The 23,861-nt window shown below is 36.9% G+C and overlaps 1 protein-coding gene across 4 annotated transcripts; it reads left to right on the top strand.

Moving 5' to 3' along the window:
* On the top strand, nucleotides 7,807-23,626 carry LOC109225152 (coatomer subunit beta'-2-like). Of its 4 annotated transcripts, none has more exons than XR_002067860.1 (26): nucleotides 7,807-8,104; nucleotides 8,377-8,397; nucleotides 8,501-8,562; nucleotides 8,922-8,976; nucleotides 13,114-13,150; nucleotides 13,264-13,589; nucleotides 13,680-13,811; nucleotides 13,902-14,050; nucleotides 15,769-15,837; nucleotides 16,131-16,281; nucleotides 16,372-16,437; nucleotides 16,912-17,100; nucleotides 17,463-17,603; nucleotides 17,709-17,783; nucleotides 17,881-18,057; nucleotides 18,155-18,246; nucleotides 18,329-18,445; nucleotides 18,956-19,070; nucleotides 19,189-19,260; nucleotides 20,107-20,303; nucleotides 20,381-20,474; nucleotides 21,015-21,121; nucleotides 21,430-21,556; nucleotides 21,807-21,997; nucleotides 22,571-22,637; nucleotides 23,363-23,626. XR_002067860.1 is itself a non-coding variant. In XM_019389746.1 (26 exons), exons 1-25 carry the CDS (start codon nucleotides 8,102-8,104, stop codon nucleotides 22,588-22,590), a joined length of 2,739 nt encoding a protein of 912 aa, XP_019245291.1. In that variant the 5' UTR covers nucleotides 7,807-8,101; the 3' UTR covers nucleotides 22,591-22,637; nucleotides 23,363-23,626. The 4 variants fall into 4 exon arrangements, 1 of the variants encoding a protein (XP_019245291.1); XR_002067861.1 differs by having other exon boundaries at nucleotides 21,807-22,001; XR_002067857.1 differs by having other exon boundaries at nucleotides 21,807-22,026.

Below are 23,861 nucleotides of genomic sequence, written 5' to 3'. Positions count from 1 at the left end.
GGAAATCGATTGATACAGAAAATCTTTCAACATTCGGGAGAAACAATTCATAGACACTTTTATGGTGTTTTAAAGTCCATTTGTGAGCTTGCAAGAGATATAATTAGACCACATCAAAATTATAATGATGGTGCAGGAGCTCACAAGTCATTTAATGGTCGATATCTCCCTTTCTTTAGAGTAAGAAATATTTTTACATAATTATTTTTTATTAAACTTATAACTTAACTTTTATAAGTATTACTAACTTAAGTTAAATTTATACTTGTAAATGTATGTAGGATTGTATTGGAGCACTTGATGGCACACATGTTAAAGCAAGATTACCACAAGGTCAAGAGATTCCATATATTGGACGTACATGTTATTCGACTCAAAATATTCTTGCTGTCATAGATTTTAATATGTGTTTTACATTTGCATGGGCTGGGTGGGAAGGAGCAGCTCACGATAGTCGTATATTTGGTGAGGCCCTTCGTAGACTAGAACTCAACTTTCCACGTCCAATTGGAAATAAGTATTATCTAGTTGATGCAGGATATCCGCATATGAAGGGATATATGGGTCCATACAAAGGAGATAATCTGAGATATCACCTAGCACAATTCCGTCGCGGTGCAACAAGACAATTGCGAGAACCAAGAGGGCGAATTGAAAAATTTAACTATTTGCATTCTTCTTGTAGAAATATTGTAGAGCGCACATTTGGGGCTTGGAAAGCAAGATGGTCTATTTTGCGAGACATGCCTTTCTATCAAATTGACACTCAAAGAGACATCGTACTTGCTACTATGGCCATTCATAACTATATTAGAAAGAAATGCAATATGGATGATGCATTCCGAGCAGCTGAGAATGAGAGATATGTTCCATCTGTTGATCCTGATGTTGGTACATCTTTGAGAGCTAATAACAATATAAATGCGGAAAATGTGGAAGAGCAAAGTGATCTTGTTTGGATGGGTCTTCGCGATTTGATTGCTAATGAAATTTGTGAAGTTTGATACTTGTAGTTGTATGAATTTTTTAAAACACTAATATTTATTATTTTACATTCTAATTTAGAAATGTTATTTTGTTCTGTTCTCTTGAAATATGCATATAATGACCTAACTTTCTATAGAATTTGAGAAATCAGTGTTCTAGAAATTTGATGCATTGATTTTATATTCTGAATCTTTATTAGTTAGGGGAACAAATTATTTTTCTTTCCTCTTCTGTACAAGCTAAAATGAGCGTTCAAGAATTATATTTGTAAACCTATCTTAAGTAATCATTTAAATTAAAATATAAATTTTTTTGTGTTTGCATTAATTATGAATCTAATATATTGTAGTAATCGGCTCCTTTATAATGTTAACAGCTTTAAGGATATTTCTGTCTTTTTAACAGAAAAAAGTTCTTACCAGCACTTGTTTACCAAATACTTCAACAGCTTTTTTTAAGCTTCGACACTTTTATCCAAACAGGTAACTGCTTATTTATAAAACAAGTTTCAGCACTTAAAAGCTGCTTTTAAGCACTTGTGCTTAAAAGCTACTTTTTTCCAGCTAATCCAAACGGGCTCTACGTCCTAGATTAAATGCACTCACTGCCCAACGATCCTCGCTTTTGTGGGCTTAGGGTCGCACCTGCGACGCCTCACATGCGAAAAAATTCATCGCAGGTGCGGTTCCCACTAAGGTCGGGAAAGTCCGCTTCTGCGAAAAAACATGCACACCTGCACATCTGCTTCTACGGAAACTGGGTGCATCTGAGCACTCGCGCCTGCAGAGGGACCTCCTCTCCTGCAACCCCAGGCCTTCCTGGCCTCATCCGTATCTGCGACAAATTTCCGCGCACTTGCGAGCTTGCAGATGCGGAAAGAACCTCGCATCTGCGATCACTGACAAGCTTACTCAAGTCCACTTCTGTGATCAATCCTCACGCACCTCTGTGTCTGCACCTGCGGCCAAACCCTCCGCAGGTGTTATGACACCAAAACAACAGCAGGTTCAGCAAATCAACCAAAGTCCAGATTGATCCGATTCAATATGAATCACACCCGAGGCCAAAAATCACATCAAACAACATCGATTCTACGAATCGCAACCCAATTCAAGTCTCTTGAAACTATAAACTTTCGACTTCCCAAACCTACACCGAATCATACCAAAACAACTCCGATTGACCTCAAATTTTACACACAAGTCCTAAATGACAGAGCGGACCTATTCCAGCTTTCGGAATCAAATTCCGACCCTGATATCAATAAAGTTAACTCCCGATAAAACTTCTCAACCTTCAAAATCTTCAACTTTCTAACTTTCGCCAATTCAAGCCGAAACGACCTGCAGACCTCCAAATCAACATCCGAACACGCTCCTAAGTTCGAAATCATCATACAAACCTATTGGAACCTTTAAATCCCGGTTCCGAGGTCGTTTACTTAAAATGTTGACTCAAGTCAAACTTGGCCACCTTAGGCCACTATTAAGGAACTAAGTATTCCGGTTTCAACCCGAACCCTTCCAAACCTAAAACAACCATCCCGCAAGTCATCTATCCATATTATTATGCCAAGTGTCAAAATAATAATTGAACATGTGTTAAATTTTAGGACAAACCTCCAACTAATTTAGAGGTTTAAAAATAATTTAAAATAGAAAATAAGTCCAAATTTAAAATTCTAATTCAGTTTATATCAACATCTGAGTCCCACGTTTTTGGGCTATTTTTTTTATTTGTTAAAATAAGTTCAAAGTCCCATGTTTTTGGGCTATTTTTTTTATTTGTTAAAACAAGTTCAAAAAATTTAAAACTTCCAATTCAGTTTCATCAATATTGAGTCCCACGTTTATTGGACTATTTTATTTAAAATATTTGTTAAACCTGAAAAATCAAAGTAAATAAAACTACTTTGATCCACGTTAGAAACTGACTTCCACTTTTGGAATTTGATTCACAAAGAAACAGGAAGAAATATATATATAAAAAAAAACCACGATCATTTTTTCAAACGTGGGTATCCTAACCTAACTCCATAACTTATTCACTTTCTCCATAACTACAAATAATATTTTATGCGGATATTAAACCAGCGTGGACAATACATTTGATGGCAGTATATAAGATTTATCTCAGAGCGACGCCTTCTTCATCGCCGCGTTCAAAGCAGCCCACAAAGAGGAGGTGCAGTGACAATACTTTAGTCGAAATGATGAGTGTCATATTTGCAAATATCGGGAGGATTGCAGATGCTTTGATAGAGAGCAGCCAACGCGTGTGCTTGGACGAGGTGTTTGGCATGATAAAATATTGTTGGATTTAATGATGATTTAGTGATCGACGCCTGTGAGTTCCTTTGTCTCGACGAGAAAAGAGCAAGATATTCCTCAAATTGGATGAGATATTAAGAAGACTTTGGTTATTGAAACGTTTACGTAGCACTGGTCATTTAATATTTAGACTATACTCGTATTGATTGACAATATAGACTTTAGGTAAAATGTGAGTTGTCATAAAAAGTAAATGTATTCGTTTTGGAAAAAATGTAAATAGCCAAAATTAAATAAAAATATAATCCAACTTATCTCTTTAGTATTGTTATTTTTATTTTTGCGTTAAATCATTGATTAGAGGTACAATATTTTTGTTGATTATTTACTTGATTTCTTAAGAAAATTGTAATGTCCTATTCTGGACTTGAGTATATCTCGAGGGATGATTTTTCCAGGCCATTTTTTAGCCATCATATTTGCTATTGCACAGGTTCTATTTGCTGTGCGTGGGCCTACTTTGAAGGATGGGAAGTGATCAAGATTAAAGTCACTATGTGGTTTCTGTTGGAGCTACTTAAAATAGAATTTTGTGTAAGTTGGTGCACCCAGATTAACCTTCGGTTGTGACTGGAGTTGGAATAAGATTTGAACCAAATGTAATATCCTTTATGTTTGTACTTGAGTAAAAAATTTATGCATTTTCATGTGGACTAATCCTTTTTAAGCCAAGTATTGATGTAGCATTTCTCAATTATGTTGTAACACCTCTTGGAGATTGGTGGTCCCTAGCAACAAATTTATAGAGACATCCTGATAGAATTCACCTATTTGTCTTTTGGTTTAATTTCTTTTTTAATGAGATCGATAAATTTAGTCTGCAATATACATTTGTTTCTAATATCTCTCTCTGCTCTTTTTTGTTTGAAATGATCTGCGCATCGCGCGGGTAAGTATACTAGTAAAATAGTAAAAGCACATGCGAGGAGTTTTAACTAAGGGAACAGGGATCCAGAAAGTGAAATGACCGGTCGGGTCGTTACATCTTTTCTATCCTTTTACAACTAAGAACAAGACTGGAAGCTTATCTTTAAAAAAAAGGCTGAAAATCGACATTAAATTGCTCATAGAGAAGTGGAAAAATCAACATGAAAAATCAAAAAATGCATTTACCAATACAAAATTTTGGAGACCGATCCGTTATTGATTAGAATTCAACCACCAAAACCAAAATCTAAACCTAAACCTAAACGAACCTAAACCAAAACCTAAATAAGGGTCAAATAAGCATCATTTACACGGCTTACTCAAGTGTGATAAATCTAAGGTTAAGACTATGAGATAAGATTTATGAAGGGCACTGCCATTATATAGCAGAAGATAAATTTTTTTAATCCAAAATCTGTATAGGCGGATAGATAAAGACATGCTTCGATAATTGATTGTAGTCATGGAGGAGAGTAATGGTTGCATGGAGGAGTGTAATGGTTGCGTGGAGGAGTGGAATTGACTATTAGAAAGTGTAATGGTTGCATGGAGCGGTGGAAGAGGCTACCGAAAAGTGTAATGGATGCATGGAGGAGCGAAAGTGGCTACTGAGAAGTGTAATGTCTGCATGGAGGAGTGGAGGTGGCAACTAGGAAGTGTAATGGCTGCATAAGGTCTCTACGAAGAGACTTTAAGTCCTACTGGAAAGTGGAATAACTATTATAACTCTCCCTATATATTTTTCTCGTATGCTAACCCTAAATAAAATAAACAAATTGAAACTACTACTACATCTAAGCATAACGATGGATAAGACTCCGATCAAGAAAGTTGTTGAACAACCACTCCACGGTTCACCAGTTAGTCATAATATTTTGTACCAAGATCTTAAGGGTGACTTTGTTAAGCTGAAGCGTGAGGTTAATGAATTGCTTGAGAGGCAAGTTCGTGTCTCAAGCATTGATTACCTAAAAAGTATCATGTTGTAGGAGCATCCGCTAACTTCAGTTTATACCATGCTTGATGATATGCCCACATCATGCGTCCATAATGGAGCCAAGAACAATTCTATTATTGTTATCACTAGTGACACTGAATCTGCCTCCAAGACCACCAAGTCTTTCTCTATGACCCATAATATTGAGTAGTTCATGCATTATGAAGTTTTCTCTCAAGTTATTTTTGCTTATTATGATGTTTTTCTAATAGTCTATGAAGTTATCTACCCTTTATAGTGATGTTTTTAATGATCTTATTATGTTTTGGCGTTAATTTATGAAATCTCATATTAATGAAACTATATTATTATGTCTTTGAACCCCTTTTTTTTTACTTAAAGGATCTTTTGATGTGTGTTAACAAAATGGTCCAATTGTCTTCAAAAGTGCAACTGTTCATTTGATGCCTAATGCAATGATAAAAGTACGAGTAGCATTTGTACATATTAATTAAGTCCTCTAAAGATGGTCAATTTTTTGTCAAATTAAGAAAGCACATTGAACTTATGACACCAACCCTGGACAATAAGAAAATGTAAGTCAAGAAATATACAAAAAACTTGAAGATAGTTGAGAAGAGAAGAAGTACTTATGAAGCAAACTTCCCAAGTTCTTGTCAAAAGAAGGAATTTTTGAGAGATGAATCAAACAATGTCCAAAATCTGATATTACTACGTTTTTCCAGAATCAAACAAATGTGGAAAGTTCATCAAATATTCCAGACAGTGTCCAAAATCCGATGAATATCGGGGGTTAATGTAGTAAGGTTTAAAACAGGTGCAAAATGAATCTAACGCTTATACCTACTTAACATCTAGTCAGTAGATGATACCACTTTGACACTTAGAACTAAACTTTTCAATTAAGATCCAACAATATAGACAAAATATTCAGTTCATAAGGGGAAAATAGTTTTATTAGTAATCAAACTGAACAATTTTCTGATATCTTCATCCCTATAGACATTCCAACTAACAACACAGATGAAATAACACTTGCTCCATTATTACCTTCAACCCCTACACTACTTTCATCTACAAACAAACTTGAAGATGGTTCTTCGTTGTAAGCATTTTCTTCTTGGAATTGATTGAATGTTGCTATGGCTTCATCATAAGATTTGAAAGACTGAAAGATGTTTCCTTTGAAACTTATAACCATAGGAGCACACTCACACCAATAGTTGTATAATCCGAGCCTTTTACCATGAAATACCACATACACCTTCGATGCCGATATATTCTCAGCTTGACAACTTTTTCTGAATTCAATGAACGCTGCTATAGGTTTATTATACGATTTGAAAGCTTGGAAGATGCTACCATTGACACCAGTAACCATAGGAGCACACTGACGCCAAGAGTTGTATAATCCAGGCCTCTTACCATGAAATACAACATATACTTTCGAAGCATTATTCCTCTTCCCGTCCTTCATTCCTTAATCTAACCCTTAACACTAAAAGAAATATAAGAGATGAATAAGGAGAAAATAAAGATAAAAAAAAAAAATGGGGGCTAGAAAAGCTTCTTAGGTGAAGCACTATATATTTAAGAGTTTAGGGTTAGAAAGTGACCAATGCAAGAGGAATATAGTAGTTTAAATATATACGTATTTTCTCTGGTATACTATATGTATATTTCAATGTATTTTGTTGGTATAGTATGTGTATATGTACATTGAGTGCTTTATGGAAAAAGATATAGCCATACATGTGTATATGTGAAAGAGGCCTTGGGGAGGTAATACAATTAAAATAACGAGAGACAATTATTTGAAAAAATTGAATTGAAATAAAAATCTGCTAAAGGGTAGAGATGGAAAACGAAAATGCCAAATTATCCATTATGCCCTCGAAAGCCGTGCGAAGTTACCACAATGCCCTCATTCCGGACATTTGGGCCATTATTAGTGTGGCCAAATATATTTTCGTCTAGAATAAATGAACTGACAAATCCACTTGCAATCCTTTCGAAAATATTATTTGAATGATATTTCTTTTTTTGTATTCAAATAGTTTGTGTATTGTCCAATAAAATATTGATTTTTTTAATGAGTTTAAGAACCTATAAAATTATTAATTGTACATGAAAATATTAATAAAATTCAAAATTAGTATTTATTTTTGTTTTTTCGTTTGGTGTCTGATACCCGCATTGGAGTCCGATTATATTCGGATTCGCGCTGTGTAAGGTCCCATTTGGTGGAAGCACTCCCTACTAAGGATTTTTCCATACCCAAGGCTCGAACCTGAAACCTTTAGTTAAGGGAAAAACAGTCACATCCACTGTACCACATCCTTTGATGCTCAAAATCAATATCATTGCGTTGTGGCTTTGTTGGTTTTGAGAGTGTTGCTGTTGGCCAGTTGGAGATGCGGTGCATATTTTCTGGTGCACCTTCCTTTAATATTTAGCTAGTTTTCGGTTAGATTAGGACTAAAAGTGCACCATTGTTGCAAAGTTGAAGGACTATTGTGTTTCAAATTAAAGTCCAGGGACTACATTTATACAAATCCAAAACATAAGGGACTAAATTGGACTTTGTATCGAGTTTGGGTAATTAGAGAGCATCATCTTCGTACAATACAATCTCCCTCTGTTCACTTCCCCCATTTTGCCATCTGACAGAGGTTCCGCTGTTTCATGACCAAAACCTCTACTGATTTTTTCTGTTCGATCTCCATTTCTTCGCTCTCTGTCTCACTTCACACCAAAAGCAATTCCAACTTGTAAGATCTTTGCACCCGGCCGTACTGGATTTTCCCCCCAGTTTGATCTCACTCTGATCTTTAGGCCTCTTCAATTCACGAATCCCTGATTCATTCAATTCTTCCAGAAAGTTAATTATTCACTCAAAATGGTATGTTTTTGCAGTTTCAAGCATTCCTGAATCGTTTTCGTGTTATGTAACAACTCGGATCTGATTCAAATCCGATCCGATTGGTTTTGAATTGTATATATTGCTTTCAATTTTTTAAACGTGTATATTTATATTAAGTTCGTACAAATTGTTACGAAGATTCATGATTCATTTATGGTTTCAGCTTGCTTGAGATCTGCTATTTTGTTATTACTAACTTAATTTCACTTGTTGCATTGTGTTTTTCCAATCTGGAATTCGAATGGGCGCAGCCTCTGAGGTTGGAGATTAAGGTAATATACTTTGTTCAAATTCGAACACTACTGGTGGTTTTGTATTTGGTAGTGTTTTTTAATATATGTAACTACATTTTGCTGATTCTGGTTTTTGGATCAGAGAAAACTTGCTCAAAGATCGGAACGGGTAAAGTCCGTGGATCTACATCCTTCGGAGCCATGGTAATTGGACTTCAGTTTCTACGAAAATAGATCATATGTTATATGATGCAATATATGTGTGTGCTTACTATTTTTGGAATGTTTGATATTGGAATGGCTGGGCCCTAATAGAGCGAAATGTATATAGAGAATTCATTAGCTGATTTATTTTTATTGGAGTGATATGTTGCTCGGAAAAGAAAAATTACCAAATTTTTGTCTGTTTTTGGAGTGGGAGGCAGAGCAGGGTTGAGCTGAGTATGATGTTAAGTTTATTGATTTAGGCTCTTTGCTTTCTTTGGATAATGGGTGCTATGTCAGTTATTTTATCATTATAATTTTAGTTTTCTGCAGCTCATTTTCTGCCTCCATTCTTGCAGGATATTGACAAGTTTGTATTCAGGGACTGTTTGCATCTGGAACTACCAGACCCAGGTATTCAAAATTGTGTTGTTTTTTCTAATGAACTTGAATTCTTGAATCTTCTGAGAGATATGTATGACATTCTCGAAAATATTTCATATACAGATATTAACAAAAAAGTCTGGAGAAATAGAATGGGTGGTCTGATCTGGTGGTAGCTCAATCCACTGATTCAGGCCATACTTAAATGAACAAGTCATGAAATGTGACCGCTGGACTTTTTGCATTGGGTCTGTGTTGATCCTTCCATGCATGAGTGAATGTGTTTGGATAGCAGACTTAGGTTGGAAGGATTGAATGGAAGGATAGAAAGACGATATGTGAACTTATTTATCAAAAAAGATTATATGCAAACATTTTTTTTGATGAGTAATAAAGAATTTATTGATGAAAGAAAAAGCACTAAGTTAGTGCCGATACATATTTACAACTTGTGCAAGTTTCCAATTATATCTAACATGGCATCCACATTTTGTCTATAGACTAGGTTGTACCAAAAAGCTACCAAGGACATTGAGCTAAACTTAAGGTTAAGCGTATTCTCTTGTTGCCTTCAAAAACTCTATGGTTCCTTTCGATCCAAACTGTCTGCCAAATGGCCTGGGGGATAGTAGTCTGGATTTTGTGAGTTCTCTTATTCAGTCCATCTCTGTTCTAGCACTTCAGAAGCTCCAAAGTGGAGTGTGGCATGGTCCAACATATCCCCAGTATGACAAAGACATGCACCACAGCTAGCAAATCACCTTGCCGTGCAAAGTAGTTGACTAACATCTTCTGGATGTTCATCGCACAGAGGACATCTGTTGCACAACTGAAACCCTGAGAGGTAGCAGGTATCCCTTAGAATTAGTGGAGGTGCGTGCAAGTTGGCCCGGACATTATAAAAGGCAGAATAGCCCAGTGTTATCAAAGGCGAAGCGAAAAGTGCAAAAAAGCTCCTATTGTGGCTTTAAGCGCAAATAAAACGTGTGCTTTAATGAAGAAAGGCGCAAATGGAGAAAAACTATAAATATGTACGTGTAGTCCAAGACTAATATCTATAAGCATGAATACCAAATATATGGACAAAGAAATTGAAGAAAATTTACAATAAAGTGAAATATCAATTATTTAGTATCGTCGCTTCAGGATTACGCTCATTGGCAAGGAAGTATGTCTTAGAGCCTTGATGACAACACTGAAGCACTCAACATGTTTTGAGCCTTGCATCAGGCTTAAGTGCGCCTTTGATAACACTGGAATAGCATAATTGACACTTCTAGCTGTTACGTTTTGACATGCCGCCCCTCATATTCCACGGGGTTTCATCTAAGCACCTGGACCTTTTCAAAACTTGCATTTTAGCCCCCTTCGACCACGTGTTTCTCTCAATCACGCTGATATCAATGTCCACGTCAGATACAACCATGCAACATCATTTTTATTTAAGAAACTATTTATTTTTCTTAAAAAATGTCTGAAAACCCAATTAAGGACCACCCCACTCATCCCTTCTTCATTGTTTTCTGATTCTATCATTAGATTTGAAATGGCCGGAGATGAATTATGGTTAAAATCGGAATCTTGGTTCTTGCTTGACTAACAATGTTTTTGTGCCTGAATTCAAAACCCAATTTATGACCACCCGTCATCCATCCCCCTCCATCTCCTCCATTTTCACCCGTGAAGTCACCACCCGTCCGCCGCACATCTCCTCTATGTCCACCGGTAAAATCCTTCTCCACTGCTTTGCCACCCATCTCCTTCATCTCCAACACTACTTCCCAAAATGTTCCAAATCCATTTTCTCTTCCTTAATTTCTTTTCTTCCATCCACCACCATCACTGTCCACTACTCACCACCATCACAGATCCACCTACCTCCATCGACTTCCTCCATGAGTGTTTCGTAACCACTTGTTTTTCTCAAACCACTATATGGTGAATCTGGTATAAAAACTCAGTGAGTAGACAAAGAATCAAAAGCTAAAATTTGATACTAGATTTTCTTGAATAAAAAATTGGTTATGGTGGAGTTGAATTAATTTGAATCTGGTTACGACGGTTTGAATAAAAAGTGAGGAGAGGGAGGGAGGGAAAGAAAAATAAATAGGGAAAGAGGAATCGGGAGGGAAAGAACAAAAATCTAAGAAACGGCAACAGAGGGGTATAAAGGTAATGGGGGTAAGGGAAAGAAGAAGAATGGGAGAGGGGAAGGAGTCTGGTTGGAGGAATCTTGTTAAATATAAACCTTTAATTTTTTTAATTAAAAAAGCCTTTGATTTATATTTTTTATTCTCTTCCTTTTTTAGCTTTATTTAAAATATTTTTAATCAAATTGGTACATCGCTCTTAAGAGCGTGTAAGCACGCACTTTATCCCACTAAGCAAACACATGCCTTATAAGCTTGGTCAACCGTTAGAGTGGTTTAAAATATAAGTTTTGAGCAGATTCAGGTGCTTGAATGAGACCTCGTGGAGTAGGAGGGGCGGCATGTCAAAACGGAACAAGTAGAAGTGTCAATTAGGCTATTATGCCCAAAAGAGAAAACAAGAAACCTTTAAAGAGGCATTCCTGTGCTAAATCTTCTTCCATGCCCAGCAATCTGTGTTAGCTTTTGAGAACACCATCTTGTAACAAGGTTTGACATAGAATAGACCATCTAATTGGCTTCCCCATTTAATGTGGAATCATACTGATGTTGGTTCAGAACATGTTGTTTTGAAGTTGCAACAAGTCACATGTTCTTTGAATTTCCCAATCATTAATGTTTCTTCTAAAAAAGATCCAATCCTTGAGTAGTATTAGTGGTGGAAATGGATTAAAAAAACCAGTTTGCAACAGAGTTGATCATGTGGTGCACCTGAGATTCTGGTAACCAGGGATCTTCGAGAGCATCTTTTTCAATCGATAGTATCCACCAAAGTGCAGTTTCCTCCTTGTTGAACCTCCAATGCCATTTCGTCAAGTGAATTTCAATGGTGTTCCAAATGCTTAATTCCGGACCACCAAACTTTTGGTCAATCGTAACATCTGTCACTTAGGCAAATAGGATTGGTTTATTTGTTGCCATTCCAAAGACAGTATCTTTTCAATTTATCCATGCGTTTTAAGACAGAGCTAGGAAAACGCGAGTTTGCAACAGAGTTGATTATGTGGTGCACCTGAGATTCTGGTACACCAGGGAGCTTCGAGAGCATTTTTTTCAATTGATAGTATCCTCCAAATTGCAGTTTCCTCCTTGTTGAACCTCCAATGCCATTTCGTCAAGTGAATTTCAATGGTGTTCCAAATTCTTAATTCCGAGACCACCAAACTTTTGGTCAATAGTAATATCTGTCCCACTTAGGCAAATAGGATTGGTTTATTTGTTGCCATTCCAAGGACAGTATCTTTTCAATTTATCCATGCGTTTTAAGACAGAGCTAGGAACAGGAAAGAAAGACCTGGTGTAAATGGGGAGAGTGTCGAGAACACTCTGCATAAGAGTGATTCTATAACTTCCAATTTGACTACTTGTCCATTTACTCTAGAACCCCATTCCAAATAGTTGAAGATTTATGTTTTTTCCCCGAGAGGTAAACCCAGATACTTCGTAGGGAGGGAGCCAATATTGCGGTGCAAGATGCTAGCAAGTTTGAATATTAGGAACATGGTTAACCGGGAAGAGAGAGCTTTTAGAAATGCTACCTTACATCAAGCAATATGTACTTATAGACGTAAAAATGATTGTGGCGTTAGCACTGGTCGTTCACTTGGAAAAGCTAAGTTTACTAGTGAACTTGAGTCACTTTGATTTATTCTTTACCTGTGCGTGTCTTTTGGTTCTCTATCAATTACCTTTTCTTCTACATCCTTAGGGATAACATCGTCTTGCTGCAATGGAGTACTTACAAGTCAGATTATTTTCAAGTACCACAACTGTCCCTTAAATTAATCTAAATCTATCTGCAACCAATACTTGCTCTCACAAGATTTCAAAACCTCAAATGAAATATTCGCTTCTTTGAATCATCTGAGATGGTACTGGTCTTTGCTTATGTGCAAATCTGAACTCTTCGGTTAGTTGGTATGAAAAAGAAAATTTATCAGCAATTTGTAAATTGATCAAAATATGATTTGATAGCATTATTGATAAGAATTCTGATGGGTAATTCATTTTGATGCAGACAATGGTAAAATCTTTTGAAGTTACTGAATTACCAGGTTCGTTTATGGAATCCAAGTGGTCTCTTTGTCGAATAGTATTTTCCCAAGCAACCTTTCGCTTCATTTAAGGTTTGCAATTTTTTCAAAGCACCTCTGTTGTTTTTTTGCAGTTAGGTCAGCTAAGTTTATACCACGCAAGCAATGGGTTGTTGCTGGTGCTGATGACATGTTTATTCGTGTTTACAATTACAACACCATGGATAAAGTCAAAGTATTCGAGGCACACACAGATTATATTAGGTGTGTGGCTGTCCATCCTACACTACCTTATGTGCTGTCATCATCTGATGACATGCTAATAAAGCTCTGGGATTGGGAGAAGGGATGGTTATGCACTCAAATATTTGAAGGTCATTCCCATTATGTGATGCAAGTCACCTTTAATCCAAAAGACACCAATACTTTTGCTAGCGCGTCCCTTGATCGGACTATAAAGGTAACTGTATTTGTCCTTCATCTCATTCCATCCGTCCTCAGGGAAATTGATTAACACATATTCATGTCATTCACCTTGTGACTTTTTCAGATCTGGAACCTTGGCTCTCCTGATCCAAACTTCACTCTGGATGCTCATCTTAAAGGGGTTAATTGTGTAGACTATTTCACTGGGGGTGATAAACCCTATCTAATTACTGGTTCTGATGATCACACTGCTAAGGTTTGCCAGTCTTTATCATTTCCCATGTTCCATTCTTATTGTTTACATATAGAACTTGAATTATTTAATGTATTGATATCCATGAAACAGGTGTGGGACTATCAGACAAAAAGTTGTGTCCAGACTCTTGACGGCCACACACACAATGTCTCAGCTGTATGTTTTCATCCTGATCTTCCAATTATAATTACAGGTTCTGAAGATGGTACTGTTCGTATATGGCACGCAACCACTTATAGGTAATGGTTGGATACCTAATCATCTAAGCTTAGTTCAAATTTTCTTATGAACGACAAAAGAATGAATTTGTTTTTTTTTTTTTATAAAGAAATGACTGTTTCTAGTAAGTTGTCCTATACTTATTGGTTCCATTACCTTCGAGAAGACACTAATTGCTCTACACGTGTATGGACATATTTAAGCTATTTCTTTAAGAGGAAAGGCCTCTTCTTTTATTGTTTTGAGTTGTCTAAATCAGTTGAACCAGGTAACTAGAAAGCTATGTGAATTTTCATATTGATTTACAGTTGACGATCTATATAAAGTTAGTGGTAAGTCGTAGTATATCTGTTAAGAGCCGTGCTTTCACCATTTAAGATTTGCTGCTGTTTCCAAGGTGCATGAAGTGTTTATCTGCCATTTCCTTCGTCCAAATTGAATGCCCATCTCCCAACTCCCTTTTCTTTTAACAGAATTATGACCATTTTCCTATAAAGAACTGTTTGCATTGAATTATGTAATACAGAAGTTACATATGACCCTTTTATCAGCTTTTAGCGCAGCCTTTTCTCTCTTTTCTATTCCTTAAAAGTAAAAATCATACCTTCTAAAAGAAAAAAAGTAAAAATTGTATAGTGTCCCTCATATGTTCCTTCCCGAATCTGATCTTCAAATTGACATAATAAAATTAATTGGGATGAACAAACAACAGCCTGAGATGTTATAGAAACTTCTCATTTCTCATCATATCTTTTGTTACTTTCACCTCTTCTTTTATTTCTACTTTCTCAGTCTATTCATATATGGAGAAGGACTTCGAGTGTAATTGGTCCACGTAGATTATTGGTTCAGGTCAAAATCAAGACTATAATGGTATTTTCATGTCCTTGTTACTAGGAGGAACTTCTTTTTTGGTTTGGGCTTTGGGACCGAGGGATAAATGGATATCCTTCCCAGGGCTTTTGTGTTATATGAACATAATCTATCATATGCTGCTGGATTGACACATCCCTTATACCAAAGCTGGACCTTGGTTTATGCGATACTTTTGAGCAAAATCAGTTGGTGCATAGAAAAGATTTTTGAAGTCTCTTTTTTGTTGTACATGCGAGAGCTGAAGTAGGTTTCCCGTTTTTCTATATCTACAGGCTGAAGCTGAACATGTCATGCTAAAATGAATCTAGCGTCAAAAAACCTGATGCTACTTTTTCATTTTCAGCTTTTTCTGGGGGTGAGGGTTGAAATTGATTGGTTAACCTTAAAAACATATATATTATATTTCCTCTAAGAAGATGAACTTCTGTTTTAACCCTCAGGGATTTGCCTTGTGGCAATAGACTTGAGCCTTGGGGTTTGCTCCCTTTCAAGGTCTCAAGTTCGAAACCCACTGGGTGCAAACAATTTCTGAGGGCCATCGGACTGGGTAAAACCTGAATTAACCGTGTGGTGCACTTGCGGGAAACTCCTTGCCGAGGGCCTGTGCACCCCCGGGATTAGTCGGGGCTCTTAGAGACTTGGACACCCGGTGCAAATCAAAAAAAAAAGATGAACTTCTGTTTTTCGAGTAAAAATTTTCTTTTAAAAGCAGGATCTTTTGATGACTTTGTGTTATGGAAATGATGACTCAATTGGTTTTGTATGAGTTTTCTTGTTGACTCCTTGTTCTCTCTTAACTCTTTGTGCTTGAGCTACATTGTTACAGTTACTAATCCTTTTGTTTGTTGGCATTTTCATGTAGACTTGAGAACACTTTGAATTATGGTCTTGAAAGAGTATGGGCAATTGGTTACATGAAACACTCAAGGAGGTGAGTTTTCCAATTAATTATAGCTGTAACGTTGTTCTCTTTGGAAGTCGGTGCATTTGCTTGTAACTTCAATTTGCCTTTCAATTAGTTTCCTTCTTGTTCATAGCGAGAAAGTTTTTGTGGACGAGGAAATAGGGAAAAGTCACTGTTAGCTGTGGGCCTAGCAAATTGACAAAATATCTGCAACTATAGAAAAATTGAAGAGAAGAAATTGATCATCATATTAATTTTGTTCCTTTGTACCTTGTTTTGTTCAGCTAGTTGTAGTTATCATGATTGTGCTATATGTACAGGGTTGTAATTGGTTATGATGAGGGAACCATCATGGTAAAACTTGGTCGAGAAGTACCTGTTGCCAGTATGGATAACAGTGGAAAAGTTATTTGGGCTAAGCACAATGAAGTTCAGACTGTTAACATCAAGAGTATCGGGGCAGATTATGAAGTAGGGCATCACGCTACTCTACTTTTGCTCACCTGATTGTTCTCACTGCCTCAAAATTGTTATATGAATTCTTTGTCTGCTTTTCCTCAGGTCGCTGATGGAGAGAGACTGCCTTTGGCTGTCAAGGAAATGGGAACTTGTGACCTCTACCCACAAGTGAGTTTGATTACTGAATATAAATATTGGTGTAATCTTTTGTAACCCTTTCTATAACAAGTGAATTAGATTGGTTCACATAGTTAATGTTAGTCTTGTAGAATTAGTGTTTGAAGTTGCTTACACTGTACTGCTCATCCTAGTGAAAGGCTGTTGCTATTATTCCTTTAGTTAAACGAGCAGTCCATATATTTGAACCCGTACACGCTATTAGTAAACTTTATATGTGGAATGAGTGATTTATTATTGTTGATGTTGTTCCCAAGAGTTGTTGTTTTTATATTTCCTAGTTTCCTTATTTTAGTAAACTTGAAGAATTCGTTTTGATTTTGTTGTACTGCCATCTTATAGTAGTTTAAAGAGTATGGGACTATGGGTATAATATAGTAGTTGGCATCTGTTTCAATTGGGTTATCATTAGAAGATTGACTACTGAAGTTAATTTACTGAAGATCTTGCACTTCTTCTTTACAGAGCTTGAAGCATAATCCAAATGGAAGGTTTGTCGTTGTTTGTGGAGATGGAGAATATATCATATATACCGCTCTGGCTTGGAGAAATAGGTCATTTGGCTCAGCTCTGGAATTTGTTTGGTCTTCGGATGGAGAATATGCTGTGAGGGAAAGTACTTCAAAGATTAAGATCTTCAGCAAAAATTTCCAGGTTCAAGTTCTTCCTTCCAAATGTCTCCAAAATGTTTGCATATTTTTTGCGCTTTGCGTTTGCTGTTATTTGATTCGTCTCATGATACATTCTTTCCAACATTCGAATCCAATTTTCCCCCTGCCCCCGGCCCCTCTTCCGTCCCTGCTTTTCTGCTTTAAACCCTCAAGTTTTGAACTTTTGATGAATTACTTCTGACTGAGCTTGACAAGTAGGTTAATAGTTCACCTCGTGAATGAGTTGAATAGTTTTTTAAATGCATTTACTTTCTCTTTATCTTGAAGCTGAAGCATGCAACAAGTTGCAGTTTCTTTCTTTTCACATTCTGACTGAAAAAGTAAATTATGATGGATATTCTCCAGGAGAAGAAGAGCATTCGGCCTACTTTCTCTGCTGAGCGCATCTATGGTGGTACTTTATTGGCAATGTGCTCGAATGATTTCATTTGTTTCTATGATTGGGCTGACTGCAGGTTGATACGGCGAATCGATGTTAATGTCAAAGTAAGATATATAAAGCTTTACCTTGATATAGAGTAGGGTGGCCTTTTACTCTTTTATCTGGTAATTATAATTTTGTGCTGAGTTCTTTTGCTTCAACTTCTTCAGAATCTATACTGGGCCGACAGTGGTGATCTGGTGGCAATTGCTAGTGATACATCATTCTACATACTTAAGTATAATGTAAGAGCTCTCTTTCACCAATTTTGAAGTTACTTGTGGTAAAAAAAATCTGTGCATTATTTTATTAACAATCCTCCGACTGTTTGATGATATGCAGCGAGATGTGGTCTCTGCACATTTAGATAGTGGAAGATCAGTAGATGAACAAGGTGTTGAAGAAGCTTTTGAACTTCTTAACGAGATAAATGAACGGGTCCGGACTGGAATTTGGGTTGGGGATTGCTTCATTTACAATAATTCTTCCTGGAGACTTAACTATTGTGTTGGGGGTGAGGTATGATAGATCCTTTATACTGCTTCTCTGGGCACTTTTATCTGCAAAACATATGTTCTCATACCGGGTGAGGTGATGAATTTTTTGTTAAATTTAGGTGACCACAATGTTTCACCTTGACCGGCCCATGTACCTGCTTGGATACCTTGCTAATCAGAGCAGGGTTTTTCTGATTGACAAGGAGTTTAAGTGAGTAAGCTTGTGTGATCTTTTAATTAAGGAAACCAGGACTTGTTTCAATAGATACATGAACTCATCTTCTTTCCTGTAGTGTCGTGGGGTATACTCTACTCCTTGGCTTGATTGAGTACAAGACACTTGTGATGCGTGGCGACTGGGATAGAGCAAATGAGGTCTTACCATCAATTCCTAAGGAGCATCATAACAGGTATATTGCTTGTTTAACTCTTTATGATGTGCTTTTCTAGGTAACATCACAAATAAATTGTGCGCAGGATTACAATTTTTTTTAGAAAAAACTTTTAAACATGGTTGTAGAATGTGATGAACTCGGTCTTTAAAATTGCAGATGCGAACGTTGTAAGTTTATGTTGTAAAATGTATATATCTGTTGCTGTACTGGCTCCAATTAAGTTGTGTGGAATGCAGCTGGTTTGTAGGTCTTGATTTTTGCTTATGTTGGTAGGCATTGTTATCTCTAGTCAATATAGTTACATACTAATATTGACAATGACCTTTTATTTATTTAATAATTCATTTATACCTCTGAGTAGAATTAGCTGCCCACTCCATCTGAAATTTTACCTTGCAGTTCTCCATGTGTATATCAAGTAGTCTGCCCTTTTATTGGGTGGGGGTGGGGGGTGGGGGCAGTTGCTTGGTCTTGCATGCTGGTTTGTAGTTCCCTGGGATCTGATTGAATGATTCTTCCTACCAGTGTTGCTCGTTTCTTGGAATCACGTGGAATGATAGAGGAAGCATTAGAAGTTGCTACAGACCCTGACTACAGATTTGAACTAGCCATACAGCTGGGTAAATTAGATGTTGCAAAGGTGAGGCTAATAACCAGTGAAATGTGGTTTATCTTTGCAGCACCTCATCTTTTAGACTTATCGCTGCAGAAAAAGAACTATGTGTTGTTAAAAGTTTTGGTCCTTTCTATGTATGCAGGAAATTGCCGTAGTGGCACAGAGTGAGTCCAAATGGAAGCAGTTGGGTGACCTAGCCATGTCTAGTGGAAGGGTAACTGTTTCTTATTGCCACTTGGGCCAGTTCTTTTTGTGAAGGAATTATGACAAGTGGAAATGGAAACTTACTGAATTTTCAAAGAGAAACATGTAAAAGTTTAAATGTTAAGCTTCTTCCTTTAACTTTCAAGTGAATTTTAGTATCCAAAAAGTTTGTTTGCAGAAACGGTTGATTCATATCCTTTTATGTTGCTGGAGAAATTTAGACTTAGGACTCTTAAGGATGATGCGTCGGCTATTGTGATTGCTACGCAATTAACACTTCTCTTTCTCTTGGTTGAAGGAAGGAGCAAGTATATCACTCTATATAGGATAAATACTTGACTACTCTGTTTGTTGTCCTGTTATATATTAAAGTTTTCCCTCATGTTCTGTTTGTAGCCAAGTAGTGTTTGCTAGGAGTGTTTTTAGCCTGTTTAGAGATTTATATGTCAATAGAAATGTTAGAAAACCCCAAATTATTGAGTATTTGAATGAAACACGGTTTTGGTGGAGCGAAATGGATTTAGAGAACTTGTATAACTAGGAGTGGTTTTAATCCGTTTAGATATTTATATGTCAATAGAATATTTGAATGACCGAGTGGAGCGAAATGGCTTTAGAGATCGTATAGCTAACTCAAGTACTCAACTAGCCTGCATTAGAGTTGTCATTATTGTTCTGTTTGTACTGAAGTAGCAGAGGGTGCTTTGGAGTTGGGTTTTTGCAGCATTCTAGTAATGTTACTTTTGCAAAATTGAAATCACTTCATCGAAAAAGAAGACTACTTTTGCGAATTGCATGTGCTTATTTACTTTTCAAGACTTTTTCATAACTGCTGCTGTTTTACTATGTTTTGCAGCTTGAGACGGCAGAGGAGTGTTTGAAGCATGCAAATGACTTGAGTGGTTTGTTGCTACTCTATTCTTCTCTAGGAGATGCTGAAGGAATAACTGAACTAGCTTCTTTTGCAAAAGAGCACGGGAAAAACAATGTTGCATTCCTTTGCATGTTCCTGTTGGGTAAAGTGGACGAGTGCATTCAGCTGTTGGTTGACAGGTATATTTTTTCATAATCTTACTACATATATGTATTTTTCTTATTGTGATGATATCCATGTGACATTTTCTTTGCAGCAATCGGGTACCTGAGGCTGCATTTATGGCACGATCTTATCTGCCTAGTAAAGTTTCTGAAATAGTATCAATTTGGAGAAAGGACCTCAGTAAGGTTAGTGATCTTCCTTTTTGTGTTTGCTTTTCTGTGTACTTTGTGCTCTATGGAAAGTTTTTCCAGAGCTGGCTTATTCTCTAGGTTAGCGGCCACTTGGATGTTCAGCTTTAATGTTGCCGGTATGAAGCTTCTTGACCATTAAGTTAATGGTGCAAAGAAACTTCAGACCTCTGTACTCTTTAATGGGGCTTATTTATGCCTGTGATAGTGAGGTGTCAAACAAATCCAGGCGTAGTAGTTAGTACAGTTTTATTTTTTTCTTTCACTACTGTGCTTTCTTTTTTACATATGATCGTGCCACAAGCATTTTTCTTCCTAAGTTATGGAATCAATATGGCCTGATGCACCCCCCCCCCCCCTGCCAGATGCAGACTACTTTAACCAAAGTATTTGACCTTAAGTTTGAAAATGGTAAATGTTGGTAGTTAATGAAAATGTCATGTTTACTGTTTGGACTTCATGCTGTTTGTACGATAATTTTGAACATCTGTATAGCACAAAATCTTTGACCTTGTTTTGCATAATTTCTGCATGCAGGTTAACCAGAAAGCTGCAGAAGCTTTGGCTGATCCTGAAGAATATCCTAACTTGTTTGAGCACTGGCAAATAGCACATTCTGTTGAAGCTAGAGTTGCGGAGGAAAGGTATCATATACTGCTCTTTCCCCCATGCATCTTGTTATGTTCTCTTCGTTAACTGCCAGTGGCCTTCTCAAAATATTAATGCTTTTGTTGATCCTGCTTTTGCTTATGGAAGCTCCCTGTTTTTTTCAAGTGTCACACCTTTTGCTCAATTTGTTGTTCGTTTTCTTTCTTGCTTGGAGCATGAGCTCAAAGAGATGTGTTCTAATTCCAATATGTATGGTCTGTTGAAAGGAAACTTTTACATTAACAGACAAAAGTTCACTGGGAAAATTTGGCACCAATTTGGTTGCTTTCCTTATTTTATGTAGGGGTGTATATCCGCCAGCGGCAGATTATGGAAATTATGCTGATAGACCAACTACTAACCTCGTAGAAGCTTTCAGCAACATGAGAGTGGATGAAGAACCACTTGAAAATGGAGAGTTGGATCATGAGGTATAAGATGGACATGCTTCTAATTTTTCTTATGAGAATTGTTTTCTTTACATGTGATCATTTTCATAAAATAAGAAAGCCATTTGCTTTTACCCAGATAGGTTTATGTGAAGTTGATAATTCGTTCCTTTTTCAAAAAAAAAAAAAAAAGAAAAGTTTAATAGCTCGATTTCTTTATACTTTATCTTAAACCTGTCGTTGGTCAAAGCTAATCAGTTAAGTGATTGCTTCCCTTTCTTTAACTGGTCAGGTTGCAGAACAGAATGGTGATGAGGTGCAAGAACCGGGTGAAGATGACATTCAACAAGAGGGCCAAGAAGAGGCTGTTGTGGTGGATGCTGACTCTACTGATGGTGCAGTACTCGTTAATGGAAACGAGGCTGACGAAGAGTGGGGTACGAATACTGAAGGAAAACCGTCAGCCTAAAAGCAATTGGTTGGGTTGGTGTGGAATCCTAGTTTATTTGCTGGTGATTAATTGAATTTCTTTTAGCTGCTGTATTTGACCTTCATAGATTCCAAATTCTTCTCATTTCTTTTTCATGGTTCCTTATTTTCATTGTCTGCCATTTTGCCTGTCTGCCAAAAGTAAAATAAACGAGCGAGCCCGGATTGGAACATTTTAAACAATCATACCCCCCCCCCCCCCCCCCCCAGTAAAAGGAGAAAACATCTTACACAGCTGTGTAAGACAAACAATGTAGCATTTGGAGTTTGTTCTTCTTCCATGTGGGAAGGTTTAAGCAATTGATTCTTTATCATGCTTTCTTGGGTATCTGACTCGATAGTAATTTCTACTCTTGGCATCTTTATCATTTGAGCTTGAAATGTTGCTACAAGTGGCCCACCTTGTCTGTTTTCTTTGCATAAAAATGGGCAGTTGCCTGCAATTCTTCATCAGCTTGTTTTCAGGCTTCTCTCTCATCACTGTTTGTTGCATATTTTTTGGTTATTGATGTTGCCATTGTTGTCTCTTTTTGTCATTCATATTTTTCTCTTTTGATGCTTTTGCAGTTCTTACACCACGTCATTAGGTTCAGCCAAGACAGATGGTTCCAGTTGTATGTAATCCGTTCTTAAGGTGAGAATTAAATTTCTGCAACACTGTAATCGCAATTGATTTTCCTGGAAAAAATTATCAAGCAATTTATTTGTCTACTTGATTGGTCACTTCAAGTCTCATTTCACTTTCCAACTCTCTGGTGTGTAGTACAATGTTATTGTTTTGATTAACTAGAGGGACCTCCCTTACACTTAGTACCTCCACCAAAGCTTTTCTAAGCTAAATGAAGTGCCTGACATGTGACCCCTAGTTTTAGGGTCTAATCTCTAAACCTGCCTCAAATACGCCTTTAATAACACTGTTCGACATATTAGTTGACTGAAACAAATGCATCAAAATTCATTGTTCCAATAAAATCGAAGAAAGGCATGGTACCAGCCAATACCCTGATTCATACGTTTCTCTTACAGGAGTACACATGTTATACACCAAATTTCTGGTGGGACGGGCAAAAGATTATAATAATTGTTTTCTGCAGCTCTCAACCTTCATAGTGGTAGTTAAATATTTGACTATAGTACCTTTATACTTAACCTGGTAGTGGATTAACTGGAACGGATATTCAGCTTCTATAAGCCATTGCCTTACTGTGTAAAAGTCCCACTTACTACTTGCAGTAGTTTTGTGTCAATTTCTTGGCTGGCATCAAAGATTGAAAGAAAATCTAAGTATTTTTCGGTTTGAGATCTTTTCTTGTTTTTGCTCACAACAGGAAAATGATGGTTTTCTTGTTTTCATTCCAGGTTCTGCTGCCTTAAAAGGGACAGTTCAAGGGGCCGGATGTCTGTTATGCCAGTGGTGTGATTTTATAGCAATGAGTTTTGTCGGCATATTGTAGAAAGACATTTCTTTCCATCTTCGGCTATTAGCTTTAGTCACCTCATAGCGTTACACTATTCTTTTGAGGCATAAATTTATACCTTCCAAATTCTTACGTGCCCTTGTGAATGTAGAAACACTTATACCATATATAAAAGGGGGAATAGCGCAGAAAGTGTTTTAACTTCCATCTCTTCTTAATCACATTTTCTTTAAATCTGCCTCAAGCAAGAGAGGGCGATGTTAAAGAGCCATCCGTAGAGTGCTGGAGCCTGACATATTTTGTGGTTACTCTTGCACTTGGATTTCAAAAGCAGACTGTCTTAAGTCTTACCCTTGCACATGTTGAATTAGTTGCAGGAGTGAACATGGGTAAATAATAGCTGAGGGACTTGTAGGGTGTGACAGTAAGCCTCTGTTCTA

The sequence above is a fragment of the Nicotiana attenuata genome, chromosome 1 (genome assembly GCF_001879085.1).
Source record: "Nicotiana attenuata strain UT chromosome 1, NIATTr2, whole genome shotgun sequence".
Taxonomy (NCBI): Eukaryota; Viridiplantae; Streptophyta; class Magnoliopsida; order Solanales; family Solanaceae; genus Nicotiana; species Nicotiana attenuata.
This window is presented reverse-complemented; position numbering and strand designations above follow the sequence as displayed.

What these genes read in the sequence shown, in the direction of transcription:
- LOC109225152 (XM_019389746.1), top strand. An exon ending in TGGCACGCAACCACTTATAG is followed by an intron (nt 14,051 to 15,768) that starts GTAATGGTTGGA and finishes ATTTTCATGTAG; the next exon opens with ACTTGAGAACACTTTGAATT. An exon ending in TCTTCAGCAAAAATTTCCAG is followed by an intron (nt 17,101 to 17,462) that starts GTTCAAGTTCTT and finishes GATATTCTCCAG; the next exon opens with GAGAAGAAGAGCATTCGGCC.